Source organism: Tetrao urogallus (genome assembly GCF_951394365.1).
Source record: "Tetrao urogallus genome assembly, chromosome: 17".
Taxonomy (NCBI): Eukaryota; Metazoa; Chordata; class Aves; order Galliformes; family Phasianidae; genus Tetrao; species Tetrao urogallus.
The window spans coordinates 6142754-6161395 of NC_136830.1; the positions used below are offsets into that span (position 1 = coordinate 6142754).

Below are 18642 nucleotides of genomic sequence, written 5' to 3' on the forward strand. Positions count from 1 at the left end.
GTGGACTCAGCGCTCCCACCCCTCTGCATGGGCACCCCTGGCCCCAGGACTGTGTTTCCAGCAGGAATCTGCGTGTCGGGCAGCGATGTCTCCTTCCTTGGTTCCAAGGCCACGTTTTTGTTTAAGTTTGGAAAATGGCTCTGTGGATTCCATGCCCTCCCCCAGCCCACCCAAGTGTTGCATCCTGCCAAAACATCACATCACAGCACCTCTGCAGGGGGCTTCTCAGGTGTTCTTATTGGGATGGTCACAGTGCTGAATGCATGGGAATCCAGAGCTCAACTCTGTGTAGGAATGCAGGAAATCAGCTCCCTTTGCTGAAGCACTGCAGTGCTAAGACGATGTGGGGAATGGCAGCAGAAGTGTTAAGGAGATCCTGGTCCTGACTCCCAGGGTGGGTCTACTTCTCGTGTCTGGGGTTAACCTGGCGCAGCTTCTAACACGTTCCTTGTTGGGGCTGGATGCCTGGGATACACAGACCTGCGTGGGAGCTAACATTTTGGAGATGTTACTGTGGCTCGGAGCCCCACATCCGGGCTGGCTCGCAGTAAGCGTTCCGCAGGAGCACTGTTTGTGCTGTGGCCCTGCAGGAGCTGCACTCACACATTACTCTGTGAAATAGCACCATCTGAGAACATCTCCAGCTGCAAAGTCCCGAGGGAGAGCTTCACTCCCCAAAATGAAGCATTTGGATTCCTGCTCTCGCTTACAGCTAGCACAGCTGCAAACACCATCAGAGATCCCTAATCCTCTTAGCCGCTCCTGCAGCACGACTCGGAATACTGCAGAGAGAAGTGCTGCTGCCTTCACTGCCGCCCAGCTGCTTGCAAACCTCAGCACCAATGCAGCACCTCATTCTCACTACTCATGCCTGGGGACCAGGGCTGCACTGCTCCCTGCGTTGGAGCTGCTCTCTGCACTGAGGCTGCAGGAATGCAGCGCTAAGGGGGAGAGGCCAGAAGCCCCCAAGGCTGCTCTCAGTTCCCCGGGCACAGGCAGGATGCAGCTGGGATTTTTAATTCACTTCTATAAGGCTGAAGCATATTTGAAAGCTGGCAAGGAGAACTGCATGGGAAAAACCCACTTTGCTTCCTGTTCACAGAGATTTGATCATGTTTTAAGTACTCTACAGATTTAGTACAGTTTTGGGTATACAGAGCTCAGGAACAACTGTGAGTTGCTTTGAAGCCTCATCCATGACAGCACAGGGGTCCCACTAGAGAGGAATAGACCACTGAAGTGGGTTTGTTTCATGTGCTCAACCCCTCTGCACTACAGGGCATTAATGGACACCAGTAAACCCCCTGTAGCAGAGTTGAAAGTGAAGCAGAGGCACACAGACTGCTGTCAGTGGCATCACCATCTTTGCACCCAGAAAAAGAGCGTGTCTCATTGACTGACACTGTCCTTCAAGACCCCTGACAGTGCAGAGGGGCACTGAAAATAGGAGAGCAAACCCGTGAAGTCAAAATCTTTGCAAGAACATCACAAAAGCAGGCAGGCTGCCTGATCAGTCCAGGGCAGACAGAGGGGTTGTGCACTTTGTGTACCCTCCAGCTGCCCACAGAGAGCCCTGCACAGAGTCCCCTCCCACACCAGGGCCAGCTCCAGCCCTGCTCCAGCCATCCAGCCAAGCCTCCAGGAGCTTTATAAGAACTATTGGCCCTGAAATGGGTTCAGCTGGGACCGATTTCCTGGCGGAGAAGCACACATTGTTTTCTTCCAGGTGTTTGATGTTTCTGACCAGCACGACCCTCCAGTTCTCTGTGAGAAGGTGGAAGGAAAACACGTGAGTGTCTCAAGGTTTGTTGTCTAACACAATTAACCAATTACTTCCAGGTCAAGACAGGGCAAAGCTATAAATGCCGCACGCTGCTATAAATATGTTTGCTCAAGGGTGGTGCAGGAATAGGAAGGGTTAGGAGCAGGGCTGTCACTTAGGCTTTAAAGGAAAACAAAGAGCAAGAAGTGCTTCCTGCAAAGCAGTCACTCTGTGGCTGCTGCAGTGCGGCCCCTTGGAGGCTCCCAGGTGCTGCTCGAGTTGTCACTGAGCACAAAACAGCACGAGGAGTGATGCTCTCTCAGCTACCCAGAGGGCTCTGGGTCTACATGGTTTTCTTCGCTGGATTTTCCTGATCCTTGTGATTGCTCTGATGCAGTTGGTGTCAAGGGCTGAAGCACAGCAGTGTGCAAAGCTGCCTCATGCCATAGGGGATGTGTGCAGAACTTCAGCCTGAAGGAGACACGAGTACTACTCCCCTGCTGCAAAACCACCTCTAAGCACTGCAGCACGGGGCCCTTTTGGATGCATTTGCCCTTAAAACACTGTTATTAGACCAAAATGCCCACTTACATAAAAGGAGGGGAAAAAAAGCATAGGAGAAATCAGTGTAACTATCTCAGCTCAGACGAGAATGAACACGTTGGTTGGTGCAGATCAAGGCAGGAATTTTCCACAGGGCCTTAGGGATTTTAGCTCTGATGGAAAGATAAAGGGAGTGGAGAGTAGTGCTGCTCCCCCTTGAAGGGACACCAACAGCACTGCATGTCTGTCGTACTCAAGCGAACAGACAGACAGATCTGCTCTGCAAACTCCCCTGCATGGGTTTTCCTAAGGCACAAACCATGGAGATGTGCTTTTATCCAGGACCTCAGCTCCTATATGAGCAAAGCCAGCATCATTGAGGGAATTAATTGGTGTTAAGAGATGCATTCTTCCCAAGAGCAAACGAGCCCACTAGAAAACCAGTGAGTCCCTAGAACTGTGCACAGCAAAGTGCTGGCTGTCAGGTCCATCACCCCAAACCCCATCACCCACATCCAGCTGGACTGCACCAGGATGGGTCTGCAGGATGCTGCCCCAAAAGCACTTACGAAGATCCACCAGCAGGGTGAGCAGAAGGCGCTGCCTTTCCAGCACTCCTTCCTTGCTGCGCCAGTTCAAATGACCCTAAGCCCCCATGCCATGTGCATGGGAAACACAAAACATTCCAGCCCGTAGCTCGCTTTGGCCCTGCACCACAAAGGGACGCTGAGAAACATGCCAACTTGTCACCCCCTTGCTCTCTCAGGAACAGCTGCTGGAGTGAATCATTTAATCATCCTCCAAACGAAGGCGCTGCCAAGCTTTGTGCAACTTCTGGTTCTCACTCCTCTCCAACAGCAGCAGAGGAGATGGTGTAACCCCCTTGCTGTTCAGTGGTGGAGAGTTTTCCTTCACGGTTTTAGAAATACATATATAAAATCTATTTTCAGGCTCTTAATCACAACAGGAGCATGGCCAATCCCAGCTGCTCAGTGCTCCCTCTGACTGTAGTGCTACTGAGTCATCAGCTGCAAATCTGACCAGATGTTGGAGCTGCAGATGCCAAAACTCTACAGTGGGCTGGAGAGGTGTGAGAGCCAATGCTGCCTCCTGGCACTTGGGGTGTCCAGGTGATGGCTGAGGGCACAGAGCACTCTCTTCCTCTCACCACAGCCTTGCATGCCTCACATCACATCAGCACTGCTTCTGGCCCACAGTCAGGACACAGCCCCAATGCCGGGACCCACATCTGGCAAGATTTTAGGAGAGCAGACTCCTCAAGGACTGGAGATGCATTAATGTAATGTAGAAGCATTCAACAACCCTTGCTTTCCCTGCACAAGCCACCCACTGCCAAGCTGGAGGTAACAACACTGCTTTACCTGCTCCTATCAGCTCAGCTGAACCAAACTTCCCTCCAGCCCAAACACGACAAGAAGCTTGTTTGGACAGCTTTGCCTTCAAGCAGAAGGCTGCAGAAGAACAGGCCACACATTTTGGCACTTTCCTGCCACCTCATCCCTCCACTTCCAGCTAACACACAAACAAACGCAGCGCACGCTCTTTTAATTGTCAATCACATCTCTTGAAAACGAATTCCAAGATACAGTACAGCATCTCAGTGTTCTACACAAGGCAAGCTTTCAGCAAAGGGTTGGAGGATCTTGAGATGGTGTAAAAATATATCTTAAATAAAATAGTTTCTGTAGGAGAGCAAGCTGCGTTGTACATATCTAAGTCCTTAGAATAATTTACAGAAGGCAGAGGCCTGGTTGTACAATCCACACACTAGAAAAGAGTTAGTGTACATTCATGCTACAAAGTTAGAAAAGGTCAGAGTTCCAGATGGTTGGGGCAGATCTTCAAACCAAAGCAGTGGATGCAGTGAGTGCACTAATGAGCGCTGTGTATTTCAAAGCGAGGAAGCCTAACACTTCCAGTCAATAAAGTCAGGAAGCAGATTATAAAGACTCACCTTCTGAGAGTCATTCTATTTATTGTAACTCGTTCTTTCTGCCTGGCCAAGAAGAACAACTTCCAGGACTAGGTGCCTTTCTTCTTTGTTCCAGTTTAGACTAGCAAGTCAGATCTTGATTTTCAGTGTTACAGACTAAGATCAAGGCTGCTGCAGTTCTAACAACAGAAAGAGATCATACTATGGTCTGAAAGGACAACGGCATGACTCCCTCAGCTGCTTTTAACAAGGGATTAGTGCCAAAACACTCAGACTGCTGAGCACAACACAGCAACCAGGACAGTCACATCTCCAATCGTGGTAAAACTGTCCCCACCCCAGCGCCCAGTCTGGTATATATTCTAAGTGGAATTTTAAAAAGAAAAATAACAGATTTCCCTTAGGGGGTTGGCTTACTTTTTGCGCCAATAACACAGAAGTTTTGCCAGCCAAAGTTTTGGGCAGAGCAACACTCCAGAGCAGAAGATGCAGCGCTGAGCCATCACAGTAACTGGATACAACAGCTGCATCCAGCAGTGAGGGTCTGCTCGCAGGGCAGGTGGGCAGCACTAAGGCTGGCTGCAGGCACAAAGGAAGTGAGGTTTCAATAGCACTGCGATGGTCATTGCCACCTCGCTCTGAGGACAGCGCTGCAACCAATGCCAATGTAATCCTACTGAAGCTAAGAGGGAATAATGCACACGCACCCAGTCCAGGAGGATCACAGCACTCTGGCAGCCATTAACACACAATGTGCATCCACCTTCACAAAGATGGCTGCATGTGATTTGTAGAAATGCCCATGGAGTTGCCATGTTAAATATTTCCCAGAATAAAGGGCCATGTTATGCTTTCTCAAAGGCAGTAAGCACTGTCCTTCCAAAGGCTCTCTCTAAAACCAAGGAACGGATGGTGATAAAGTCCCTTCAAGTGTTTAATATCCTAGATTACAGGCCTGGAGGACTCATTTAGTGTCTAACACCACCAAGATGGTTTATTCTCCACACCTCCCACACAGTCCCACTCCTGCACTGCTGTACAGTGCCTGGACTGCACACACAAAAAGATGTAATTTAATTTACTGTTTCTTAAATAAAAAAAAATATTAATTGAGAATACTTTCAATCCAGAAATGGGAAAAGAACTCAAGAAGTCTCACACACTGTGCATAGCCTATTCCACAGTATCCCCTTAGGAAATGCAATGTTCAACATGTGTACACCCACCGACCCCAGAAAACTCGCCAAGAAGGAAGTCAAATGCATGACAGGAGTGGCTTTAAAAAGGTAGAAAGGCAAAACGGTCATTAAGGTCTGCCTAAAAATAGCTAAACAGTGCAGTGAAATGCTTTTAAATACCACAGACACCTCCAGTGACTGGCAGCCAGTTTTATGAGAAGCTCTGAAGACAATTTCTAGCTGAGCTTTACTGAACTAGGCATTCCCAGCTGGAGTCTGAGGGCTGGGCCTGGCCTACCACGAGCACGGCCAGATTCAGCATGGGAGCAGCACTCCGATCTTCATTTACCCCTCTTGCCACGGCCTCTCCTGGAAGAAGGCTTGCCCGTGCTCCCCGTGGAGGAGCTGTCAGAAGAAGCCACTGCAATGTTGATTTGTCCTTCCTGAATCTCTTGCCGGGTCTCAGCTGGGAGGTGATTGATTTTCTGTTGCGTCTCTAGGTAGAACATGACATCTCGCAACTGCTCCTGGATCTCTGAGATTTGCAGGTCCTTCTGCTCACAGGTTTCCTTTAACACTCTCTCCTCTTCCTTCAGCTTGTTCTGAAGCAAGGCTTGATTTGCTCGCAAACACTTATTCAGTTCTTGCTCCTCCTTCAGCTCATTGGAAAGCTTAGCCACTTTGTTATTCAGCTGAGAACACCTTACAAAGAGGAGCACAAGTCAGGAAAGCAGTCTATTACACCTACATCAAACATTACTGCAGCCCTTTTATTTCCAGTCTTTAGGGAAGTTGTCTCCCCAGCTGTCTCCACCCCCAAGGCCACTCAGATCTTAGCTTGGGCCCTGGTGGGCTGGGAAGAACAGACCGCACAGTCCCACCTAGGGAGCTGGAACGCACTGATCCTCATGCCCTCTGTGCCTGATGTCCTTTAATTGACACTTCCTAACATCTACGTTTTTCTCTGTGCTGGGTAAGTCGCCTCTGCGGGGCTGCCTTTCTTCTCTCTGGACATATCTGCCAATTGCACAACAGACTGGCATCTGCTTCTGAGCAGGCAGAGGAAGGATTGCTGAATGCTAAACATGCAGACCGTGTTGAAAGAGCTACGGGTCCCAAACCTGCGTTCCACTCAATGGGCACTTCCAGTGTGTGAACACCTACAGAAATTACAGCTTTTTATTATAAAAAGCAGCATTCTCAGTACAGCAGTTTAAATAGCTCAAAGTCACCCAGGAATAGCAAGACTTTTTAGATGTCAGCAAGCAGAGCGTTAATGGCTGCATGGAACTAAACCTGGCAGCAGTACCCACTTCCTTTCGACAGACTGCTTTTCTTTGAGCAAGTCATTCAGCCTCTGTTCCAGACTGTCACACTTCTCAATGGTCTCTTTAAATTTGGTCTTCATGTTGTTAATCTGTAAAAACAAACACACAGGCATTTCAAACAGATCAAAGTCCTGTGCACTTTCATTATGACATTCATTTTTCTGCTGCGCTTTCTAGACTTTGACCAATTATTGTATCCAGGTAAGCAAAAGTTTGGAGACCAGAAAGTTTAATTTTGTTTAAGACCCTCTGCATTACGCCTTGCAGTTCGCCAACAAGGAACCACGTTGCCGTGGAAGCTGCTCATACAGAACAGTAACTGCATCTGCAAACCTGCGCCAGGGAGCCCATTCATAAGGAAACAAAAAAAGAGGAAAAAGAAGAGAAGCGATACCAGATTCTCATCTTAATGAAGCATTGATATATCCATTCTCTCAAATGTTCTGTCAGTAAACTTGAGTTTCCACGTGAGAGTTTCACAAGGCTGAGCTCTTGCTCATTTTAAAGGAAACCTCAAATAAATATGGGCAAAGTCTGAAAATGAACACGCTGCTCCACTCAGCACTGACTCAGCAGCGTGCTGCCGTAAGACAGTGACCTACTGACACCAATACCCTGCTCACGCACCACGCAAATAGAAACACACATACGTTCGTTTCCTCTCCTCTACTTCAAAACTAGAGATTGCTGCTGCTGAAGAGAACCACCCTCCCACTCTCCAGGCACCACACAGAACACATCTAAACTTCTCAGATAAGGCTTGAAGGAGATTTCTAGCCGGAAATGCAGCTTCCCCTCGTACTGGAGACGGGAATATGAAGGAAAAATGCTTTCCTGGAGGATCAAACTGGATAAATGTCAGTGTCAGCACACATGCAGTCTTCACTGATGCCAGTCAACGCAGAACAGGTTTTAAGCTTTCCGGCCTTAATCACCGAGTGTTTATGCAGCTGATGGTTAATTTGGGGAAGTAGCATGAGCACTGATAATGGAATACACTGCATTGTGGCACTGATCCAGACAAGACCTGCATGCCTTGAGTGCCATGAATAGAACTGTAAGGATCTTTAAACACGAAACCACATTCCATATGTATAATATAGACGTTTCACTTCACAGCTGCTTTGTGGATCACGTTTCCTGGTCACGCACAAGACAATTTTTCCTACAGCTTTTCCTTTTCTCAAGAAATCCATCAGATTTCTGGACAGCTCTTCAGACCAAGGTCAATGATCACTATTTCAATGGTCATAACTTATGCATTTAGGATATTGTTTCACTGCAGATACTACATGGTTAATTAGAAGTTACGCAGAAAGTTCAAATAAGGACTCGGCCCCAAATCCCAACTCACTTTAAACCTAGTTGGAAGGATCTACACAGAGTGAAAAGCATTAAAATATTCTCTCTGGATTTTTGCTCGTGACATTTTGAAGCAGTCCTGCCTACAGAATGCTTTATAGGAGGAGACTCTGAACTTTTCCCAATGGGTGATGAGGAGAGGCAGGGGATCACAAAGAAAGGGCAAATCAATATGCATTTGGAGTAGAAAGACAGCCGAGCAAATTAAAGTCATACTGTCTCTGCTAATGCTAACCTTCCCTAGAGAAGCGCGCCAGGGTGAGTGATGGCATCAGCAAGCAGGGATCCTGCAGCAGCACAGACTCGTTTTCAGCACTGCTGCAGTTTCCCGAGCAGCACATTTAAATCAACCTTAAATCTAAGTGGCAATCTACCTGCTTCTGCACCACTGAGCAGCAAATTGCTAGATCTGAGCATCCAGATAAGGAATATGTCTCGGAGCCAATTTTCTCAGCTGGTAGTGAAACAGGCTACGCGAGGTCACGTCACGCAGCACTCGGGCTGTGTGAGAGCAAGCAGCTCTGTCTCCCATTAAACAGCGCGCAGGGCCCCCTGCCAGCAGCGTTCCACACATGCTCAGAGAGAGCAGCGCTCACCTCTTCAGCTGTATCCTTTTCTATTCGGACAATCTTGTTTTCCCAATAGATTCTCTGTGATTCCAGCTGGCTTGTTAGCAAATATGAGTACTGTAAACACAGAAGATACACACAGAACAGTCAGCTTTTCCGTAAGGGTAGCTATGCTGATTAAGAAGCCCAAAGGGCTCCAATATGAAAATCAATTTAATCAAATGAAATTAAGCATAGAGGGCAGTCTGAACATATGTGCAAACTGCAGATCCAGCAGATACGTTGCACCAATTGGATTTCAGAATCAAACCCCTCAGTTTTCTGAAATCAAGTAAAGCCTTTAGAGCACAACGGCAAGGATCGAGTCAGTTCCACCATTGTGCCATGCACTTTTAACAGAAACAGATTTTTTTTGTTGTATTAACAAGGCCCCAAATCTCACGTGCCACAGGAAAAAAAGCACCAATAATCTCTGTCGAGAGCTTAAAACCCCAAGGGTCCCAAATGGGAGTTCCCCATTTACACCCCAAAGCCCAAGAGAGGAGAGTAAATGAACACGTCTAGCTTCACTCTAGGAAAGCCTTTGACAAAGCATCCCCAGCTGCACAGAGCCCTACACAGTTCCTGCTCCCCAGTAACTACGGCCCATTCCAACGTTACATTGCCATTTGAACATGGATGCATGCCTTACATCCCCCCTTTTCACTCCTGGTTCTGCAGATGAGTTATGAGAAGGTTGGAAAACGCGATCATTTCTTACCATCAAGCTCAGCAGCAGCACATTAGGAGTTCACCGTGGAATTAAACGTGTGCAAGAAGCCCTGAATACACTAAGTAATATCAGAGAGCCAAAACACGCTGCCAAATTCATTCTCTCTGCAAACATTTAGATCTCATAAGCCAGACAGAGAGATCTTTTACATGCTTTAAGCACTGACCTCTTGGCAAAAAGGGTTAAAAATAGATGTTTTCACATCCAAACATTACACTGAAAAATTCATGGAACAAGTAAACAAATATTTATTTGAGCAGTATGCTTACAAAGTCTGGTCTCTACGGGCTTCTCTTCTACAGACATCCTTGTGTCTAATGCGGCTGAAGTCACGCTGCAGTATATCTGTATATACAGTAATTTGAGTTGCTCTTCCTTTAAAATAGATCACTGGTGAGGGAAAACTTGTGTGAGGCTTTCTTTTACCCTTCTTGTTAGAGTGGGAGAAGATGGCCAACAGCCATAAAAAAAAAATCACTGTTGAAGGGAAGGGAGCAGAACAGGGCTGTTGTCAGACAAGCTTCTCAGCTTTCCTTGATAGCCAAAGGAAGCACACAGCTATGGATTCCTACATCCTTGCTCAGTTCACAAATAAAATTACTCAAGATTACAGTTCCATACCCATCCCAGGCTTTAAGTCAAGTCACAGGTCCTTTAGGAAGGGTCTGCCAAGCGCATCAGGACATTCGGACCCATTTCTCTTTCAAATGACCTCAATGCCTGTAGCAGCATAACCAGCTAATCATGAGTCTACTGGTGAACACAGGAGGAAACTGCAGCCAGCTTACTGTCAGCTGCATTGGCTCTGCAGAGCCAAGAGGAGATTTAAAAAAAAAAAAAGTAGTAAAGATATCTTGTTTCTGCCTGGAGATGATTGCCTACACGCAGGGAGCAAGTCTGCTGCATAAGCTGATGTCACTTTCTTGTAGTCATATCTGATTTGAAACATTTCCACAAGCGGCACAAAGCAGAGTTCAACAACCCAAAATATTTACCTCTAATTGTAAGGCATCAATTTTCTCTTCCTGACACATATCTCCCTCGCACTCATACTGAACTATCTTCCCATCAGTTTTACTTGCAACCAGTCGGTGGACGTAGTTATCTGAAGAGAGAAAATTCAACCAAAGGGAGTTTTTGCTTAAGAACACCCAGGTTGACACCAGTGGAAATACTTTATGCAGCACAATTAACTATGCAGACTGCTGCAACAGCGTATTAGCAAGGCAGAAAGCCAACAGATGTATTTGTTATTTAACAGACTTTGCATAGGCACCTTATGGGATATTTATTACAACAGCCTGCTCTCGTACCTCGGGGCAAATTGATGGAAAGGGAACAACAAACACACAGAGGATACAGGACCACTGCAATTCATCATGGAACCTCTCACATGCTACAGACCCACAAAAACTATGATTAGAGAGGAGATGGATGTTCCCAAGGTTTTGGGATAGATGCAAACTGCGAGAAAACCATCACAAATACTCTTAACAACCAAAAGCTGTTGTACAAACAAGGTGGGGGAGACAGAGTGCTTACCTCCAGCATAATCCCAGACTCTGTGGTTGGTCAACTGCATTGCATAGGTGTGCTGGGTCTCCTCAAAGTGCTTGTAGGCATGGCGACTCACATATCGGCCACAGCCTATGTGCCCACAGATCAAACAGATCCAGAGGTTCTGTCAAGAGAAAGACAAAGCTCTGTCCATGCAGGAGTGTCAAACAGCATTATCACACAGCAGCATCACTGCTTGAGAAAACACCATCTGAAACCAACGGGCTCCAGATGCTGCACACGGCCAGTCGCTTCCTCACAGATGGAGCTGCATTCTCCTCCTCTTTGGGAAGCTTTGCTCAGCTGGAATAGCAAAGAGAAGGAAGCACTTGCTCATCCTTGCCAATTACGAGCTTGCAGATGCCAGGCACCTTGACAGACTAGCACAAGCAGAGATGGAAGAAGGGCTTTGATTAATGAACGTGGCAACTTGACAGGAGCACCAAAGCACGCGCCAAAGAGCACAGAGCAGAAGGCAGCATCGTGTTACTTCAGCCTCCTGCTGTCACATGCACTGATCAGCTGATGCACTGATGCTTTCTAAGAAATGGAAACATTTGTCAGGGCAGGAAACCCGGCAGGTAACATCCCTTCCAAGAACCAATTCCAACTCAAAAGGAAAGCAGATACACCACTGACTGGTAAAAACAACCTGAGAGCAGCCACAGAATTAACCTCAAAAGCAACTAGAGCAGCTATGCAGTCAGATCTAGTCTAGATCTCACTCACCATCCACCCACCTACTTACTTCTTGAACTCCACACTCAAAACATTTGTTCTCTTCCACTGGCTCTGGCGTTTGGCAGTATCTGCAGACAGGACACCTAGAGGGCAATAAGCACCAAGATCAGACACACAGAGCTTCATCTTAATATCAGGGTAATTAAAAACCGAGCCAAAGAGCTCAAAGTGAATGCCTTGTGCTGTGGGATGCTCCCTGTGTGCACGTATCTTACAGCTCCCATGTACCCTCCTGAACTTGCTTCCATTCCCCACAAGGCTACTGTTGTTCAGCCAGCGAGTAACAGAAGAAATAACAGATCTTCCAGAGCTACTTCAATAGTCCCATTTTACCTGGTTTTGCTGCAGTCCAGGTGTAGAGAACATCTGCAACCAGAAGTGTCAGCACAGCTGGCAGTGACCTCAGCTTCTGCCAGCAAGCAGAAGAGCCACAGCTGAGTTCAAAAAACACCCCTCAGCCATAAACACTGCAAAAGCACTGTGCAAACACTGCTCCTCCAGACTGCTGCCAATGGACAACATTTTCAGTTGAGACTCTGATCATAACAAGCACCTTAGTCTTCAAGGACAGCAGAAAAGGCAAGAATGGGGTCGGTGCTCGATGCAGTGGCACGCACAGAGCAATATCCAAGACCTAGCAGGGCTCTTCCAAAGCTTTCTCATTAAATGAAGGCAGTTCAATCGTACCAGAAACAAACTTGACTTCCTGTTGACACTTTTTTTTCCTGGATATGTTCCATTATCTGCAGCTTTATGCAGCAGCTGCACGCTGTTGTGGAAGGTAACTGCAGACAGAGGTGCTCACACTTTACAGCACTGCTCAGCACTGAAACATTCCTAAGGAGGTGAACACTTGTCCTTCAATTTCACCCCAACCCAATGGATCCAGGCTCAGCCCTTCTGGGAGGAACGCCCCACAACTCTACCCAAGAGAATCTATAACAAGCAGCCTATGTTTCTTTTGAAACAATACCACTGTGCTGCAAGAGACAACACTGAACACCAGAAACAGCCTTTGCTGAGTTCCTAGTGCCTGGACCCACTGGAGTGAGCAGTAACTCAGACTCTGGATCCTGTTGCCAGGACTCTGTGTATTTTTCATTAGCCATTGGAAAAGCTACAGAAATATTCTAGGGGGAAAGTAACTGGATTGCAGTAAGCTTCCCATACAAATTCAGGCACTTACAGTCTCCACGGCACCTAACCAAAGTGGACAAGGATTTCTTTCTACCATTTTCTTAGGCTGGGACCATACTTAAATTGTGTATCAGATCTTTAAGTGCTCTTTTGGATTTTGCTCCTGTATTGGCTAAGCTCCATTGCTTCAAATTTAAACTGGTTTCCATTTACGGGATAAACAGCAAATAAACACGAACAGCTACAAATCTGATTAATCCCACTGAAGTTCTGTTATTTCAGCTCAGGGCTAAAATTTTCCTCACTCTCTATCAACGAATCAGGCACCAGTAACAGAGGAAAACAGAGCCCTCTGCTGCAGTAGCTACGACTGCCTGATGTGCAGTAAAGCAGCAAACAGCATCCAGAGAAATTAAGCTGCGTACAATTGATAGCAGCCTGGGTGCCAGTCAGGAGCTCAGGCATGTTGAAATCCCATCTATGGGCATGCAAAAGATGGAACCAGGACCAGTCCTTTCAACCTACAATACTTGGAAATGATTTGCATTACTGTGCAGCTGCCCTGTTCTCTTAGCAGTGAGGCCCGTGGGAAACAGTGTTCAATTACTTTTGGCTAGGAGATTTCTCCCTGCAAGTCTCTTAATAGGAAAGAAAAAGTACTAAGACCTGTGGTAATTCCTGCCCCCACACTGCGATGAGCAAAACCGGTCCTGTCAGCATATAGCCACCACACTCAGAACAGAGTTTTTGATGTGGAAACAAAGAAAAGCCTCTTACGTGGTGTCCTCCCACCGCTGCAGACACTGGCTGTGAAAGCTGTGGTTACACAGAGTGGTAAGAATCCCGTTCACAGACTCGTCCATCCTCTCGAGGCACACCGTGCACTTTGGGAGCTCTGTCAGATCCATCACAGGCAGGCTGGCCCCCTTCAAAAGAACAAGCAGAGACTAATTGCTCAGCACCCTCCAATCTCCATAAATTAAGCACCTGCATTCAAAGTCAAACTTCTCTCCCATTACCACCAGCACTAGGGTACAGTACAAAGCAACCCTGCGAGTCTATGCAGTGGCTACAAATTTACCAAGGTAAAAAGCAATCCACAGCCTTCAGTAGAGCACAGCCCCATCAGACCACAGGGTGAGGAGGCTGCTGCAGCTGCCACAGCCCCATGACATTTTCTGGATCACTGCAGCTGGCAGGTTTAGGTCAGAGATGCTGCAACGGTGAGGCTTGAAGCCTATAGAAATCACCAAGCAAACCTTTCCATGCAGAAACAATACTGGAACAGGAAACAGATTTCAAACTGATACAGTTAAACACTTCTTGCAGTGTTCTGCTCAGAAAAAATAATCCTGTTAGAACTCTCTGAAGTCGAGAAAAAAGGAAAACAAGATAAAAACTTACATCTTCCGACTTGAAGACTTCAGCCCTTTCCACGTACACGAGCTGGCAAACATCCTCCTCTATGGAGTTGAACTGCCGACCATTGCACGCCATGTAAAAGCTATCTGCATCAGCCTGTGCACAAAACAAGGGGAGGCTGTTGAAAGAAAAAGCCCACAGCTGACACAGACAGGGAGGAGGAGACATCTGCTGTATCCCTGCTTCTTCTCTCCACCAGGTCCCATAACAGAGGAGAAATTTCAGAGAACCAGCTCCTGCCAGCAGGCATCGCGTCTTGGCACCGGGTTTAGTGCTACCACTTGGAGATGGGAAGCAAAGCTGACAGCAACGATGGTTACTCTGATAGCTGAGTATTCAGCAGGAATGACAGATTTCCCTTCAGCATCTGTTTTGCTTCCCGTCAGTGATTTCAGCACATTTGCAAAGCAAATTTGGTTTCTTTGCAAAAACTTCAGAGCATCACATTGCACAGGACACTGACACTTGTGCCAGGGAAAAGAACGATTCAATTGTGGGAAAGGATCCACTGCATCAGGAACAATTCAGACGTGCTCTGAACCATCTGTGGGAGCCACCAGGTAAAGAGGCAGAACCCAAATCAGATCTAACAGATGTCACCCACTTTCACTCAGCGACTTCCCTTTCACCTGGCGAAGGATCACAGCAGGTTGAGAAAAAACGAGCTGAGCACCACACTCCCCTACTGCTAACCACTGGAGCCAGGTACACAAAGGCACACAAGATTTGTTTTTGCTGCACATAGAGACAGCCGTTAGGGGTCACCGCGGAACGGGGCTTCAGGAAGTTTCTGAAGCAACTGCAATTTCAGGGTGAACTGACCATGGCTTTGTGGTTTTGATGCAAGGCTGCTCAACACCAGGTATTTGTCCATCACATTTTATACAGCAGTATGCAAAACACATCTCTGCAGCTGCTGCAAATGGCACAGACTGCATTCAAATGCTGCATCTACACAACAGACATGGAAAATGTCTCACGCAGCACTCACAGCTAGGGAAAGAGCTGACCAAAACTTCTCTCAAATCCCCATAAAGGAAGGTACAGGTGAGAGCCCACATAGAACATAATGGGGGAATAGCTGTAAGCAGCACCCTGTGTTATCCAGTGATCCACTCACCCCCAGGCTGCCCGTTTCGGGGCAAGCTGTCCTTCTCACACTGTACTGGCAGTGGCTAAGCCATCACCTCACTCCTCAGAGATGTTCATTAAAATATAAAGTGCCATTGGCTGCCTTCTTTCTGCTCAGCAAAGCACAACACCACTCTGTCTGCAAACGTGCTCAAAGGTAGCAGAGGCAGTTTGTTTTTACGTGCTTAATAGTTTTAAATATCCTACCAACAAGAAATAGTGGACACAGAACGTGACACACACTTGTCTACAGGACAAGGTGCCAGATAAATCCCTGTCAGTAGCCCCAGGAAAGTGCTGGGCAACAGGAAAGGACCGCCCTCCTACCCAGCACCAATAAGGCACTGCAGTCCCCTCTATGGCAAAGGGACTTCCAGCTCTTACCTGGGAGCTAAACTTTATCAGCACCATGTACTGGTTGGGAGTGGAGTCTCGGATGATTTTCATGTGCTCAATGACTTCATAGAAAGATGCCACAAACTTCATCAGGTCGTGACTGGTCATGGTGGCAGGGACTGTGAGGATACACAGCATGGCACTGCGCCTCACATCTTCTTTTAGAGAGGTCATCTTGCTGCAAGACACCAGTTACACAGCATCACGTCATTCCAGAGAGGTCAAAGCTGTGCATCACACTTCCACCAACTGCAGTTACAAGGACAACTTTGTTGCTGATCCAAACCCTCTTTTGCACATTTGTAAATGCTAAGAAGGAAAAGGCTGAGGTAGGAGCCTAAAATGCCTGCATGAAACTATTACTCCTCAGCAAAGTATTACAATGGGAAGCTTCAATCAACATTGGCTTTGTCAGGAGTATTTGGTCATCTGCTCTTCCCTAAAAAAAAACAGCTGAGCCTGGCAAGTCACAGATGCTCAGAACTGTTCCTTCAACAGACAACCCTTGCTACTATTTCAAATGCTCCTTTTGTCTCTGATAGCTTTCAAGACGACCCAAAATGGAATTTCCCGTGCAATTAGAAGGGAAGAGCGTGGAACTGTAATCCCTGAAATACAGAATGAAAGCTCCCACTTCAGAGAAGTTCCTCAGGCATGCAGCCAAAACCCTGGAGATAACAGCTTAACTCTGGATCCCTCAAGAAGCTGCACTGCTAGGAACCCACGATCACCTGACGTTCTTACAGCTCCTTGGCATACATGCTGCCTGTAGGAGTGTTGCCCACAGCCAGAAGACCCAAGCCCAAGCCCCAGCTTTTCCCCAAGGCTGGTGGCAGTGTAGGTGTAAGGCATCCTTCCTGTTTGTCCCTGCACAGCCAGCTCAGGAGCCACAGCCCCAGGGTGAGCAGCTCACCCTTCCGGATGACCTCATTACTCACCAGCGCCATTCCCACTAGAGCTACAATTAGTCAAGCATTCTTACTTTGTTTTGTACAGATGCATAATGCCATGAACGATTTCAACTGACGGATTCCCGCTGAAGAAGGAAATCTGGTCAGGGAGCTGTTTTGAAGGCGAGTCTGGAGCAGCCTCACGCTCTTTGTTTTGATCATCCTGTTTATTTTTGTCCTCAGACGACGCAGCCTCTGAAGATTTTCTTGCTTCCATGGTAGCTTTTGCTTCATCTTTCCAAACAAAAGCTTTAATTACCACACATGAGAAACGTCTACAGTTCTCTAAGCACAGCCTGACACAATACTGCAGACTCTCAGAACTCCGCTGTGCCGGATGAGATCCAATATGAACCGCTATCAGCCAGGACGGCTTCCACACAACGACACAACCTCAGGGCTTAGAAGGGATCTCTGCAACCCCCACCCTTCCCATCTCCTCCGGCGGCAACGAGCGTTGGCACATCCGCATTCCCACCTTCAACCCAGGGGCGATTTACAGCCCGCCCGGTGCCGGTACCTGCCCGCGGCCGGATGGTCTCGATGATGATGTCGGTCATCTCCCTGCGGCCCAGGTGCTGGTGCAGGATGGCCGCCCTCTCGCCGGGGCCCTTCCCTTCCAAGCAGGCCGGGATCGCCCCGCTGCTCTCCGCGGCCATCTCCGGAGCTGCGCGGGAGGAAAAAGCGTTGAGGCGGGCATCGGCGGCAGCGCGGCGCCGGCCCCCGCCCCGCCCCGCCGAGGCGCTCCCGGCCCCGGGGCGCCGACTCACCGGCCGCGCTGTAGGCGAAGCCGGCGGGCAGCGGGGAGAGCTCGGCCAGCTCCAGGCGGATCACGACCAGCGACACGCTCATGGGCCCGGCGCCGCGGGACCCTCCGCGCTGCGCTGCCGGCCCGACGGAGACCGAGCGCCGCTTCCGCCTCGCGCACCTCTGCCCTCTCACCCCGCCGGGGTCACGCCGCCGACGCGATGACGTCAGGGGGCGGCGGGGGGAGCCGGAAGGAGCGGAAGGAGCGGAAGGAGGGGCCTCGGAGCGGGCTCGGCGCCGTGGCTCACCGCGAGGCTTAGCCGAGAGTTCTCGCGAGACTTGGAGCCGCACTGCCTGACGGGCCCGGGCTGCGGTTGCGGCTCAGGGCCGGAATGCGGCCTCGTGCTTGCGGAGAGGCGGGAGGCGACGTCCTGTCACGGCCGGCTGTGGCGCGTCAGCACGGCGGCACGCTGCGCACAGGGCGGGCCCCATTCCTTTCTGCCACGACGCCTCCGAAGCGTTTCCTCCGCACTGCTTCCATATCTCAGCACTCAGGGCCCGCCGCGCCAGTTTCCCCAGAGGGCAGCTGCGATCCGCGGGCCACGCGGCTCGGCGGTCCTCAGCGGGCCTCTCGCCGTGCTCCCTTCGGTCGCAGCAAACACCTGAGCAGCGCTGCCTGCGCCCCTTCCCCGCGCCGGCATGCTGCTGTCCCGGGGCCGCGGCTGCGCAGGCGGTGAGGCTGGAGCTGGTATGGAGCTGTGATCTTTGATGGAGCAGAGCGCTGCTCCCGGCCCCCCAGCACACAGCCGCAGGACTGTGCGCTCACAGCGTCTTCGCTCTGCATTCCTGTACACGAAACACATTTCACGTCTCCATCGGACACCTCTGTGCAGAGGTGTGGTGGTGCTGCTGCCCGACGTTCCCAGTCGCACCATTAGAAGTGCTGGAACTGACAGCTGTGTTGACATCTGCAGCTCAGGGCCCAACCGCAGCTGGAGGTAAAGCTGACCTGCAGGACTCTTACAGAACCAGCTGTTTTCACCCAAGGGCACTACACTGAAGGAAAGATGTGGCCCATCACATCAGTTCTCAT

General features: G+C 48.9%; 1 protein-coding gene across 2 annotated transcripts; it reads right to left on the bottom strand.

The window, feature by feature from the left end:
• Nucleotides 1-5778: 5778 nt before the first annotated feature.
• On the bottom strand, nt 5779-17654 carry BRAP (BRCA1 associated protein; the record flags this gene model as incomplete). 2 transcript variants are annotated; one of them, XM_079544046.1, is made up of 12 exons in its annotated part: nt 5779-6139; nt 6751-6854; nt 8724-8813; nt 10464-10573; nt 11011-11149; nt 11774-11849; nt 13681-13829; nt 14308-14421; nt 15841-16030; nt 16835-17036; nt 17323-17469; nt 17573-17654. In XM_079544046.1, the coding sequence occupies 12 exons, from the start codon at nt 17652-17654 to the stop codon at nt 5779-5781; spliced, it is 1764 nt and encodes a 587-aa protein (XP_079400172.1). The 2 variants fall into 2 exon arrangements, with proteins under 2 accessions (XP_079400172.1, XP_079400171.1); XM_079544045.1 differs by having other exon boundaries at nt 17281-17469.
• Nucleotides 17655-18642: the final 988 nt, after the last annotated feature.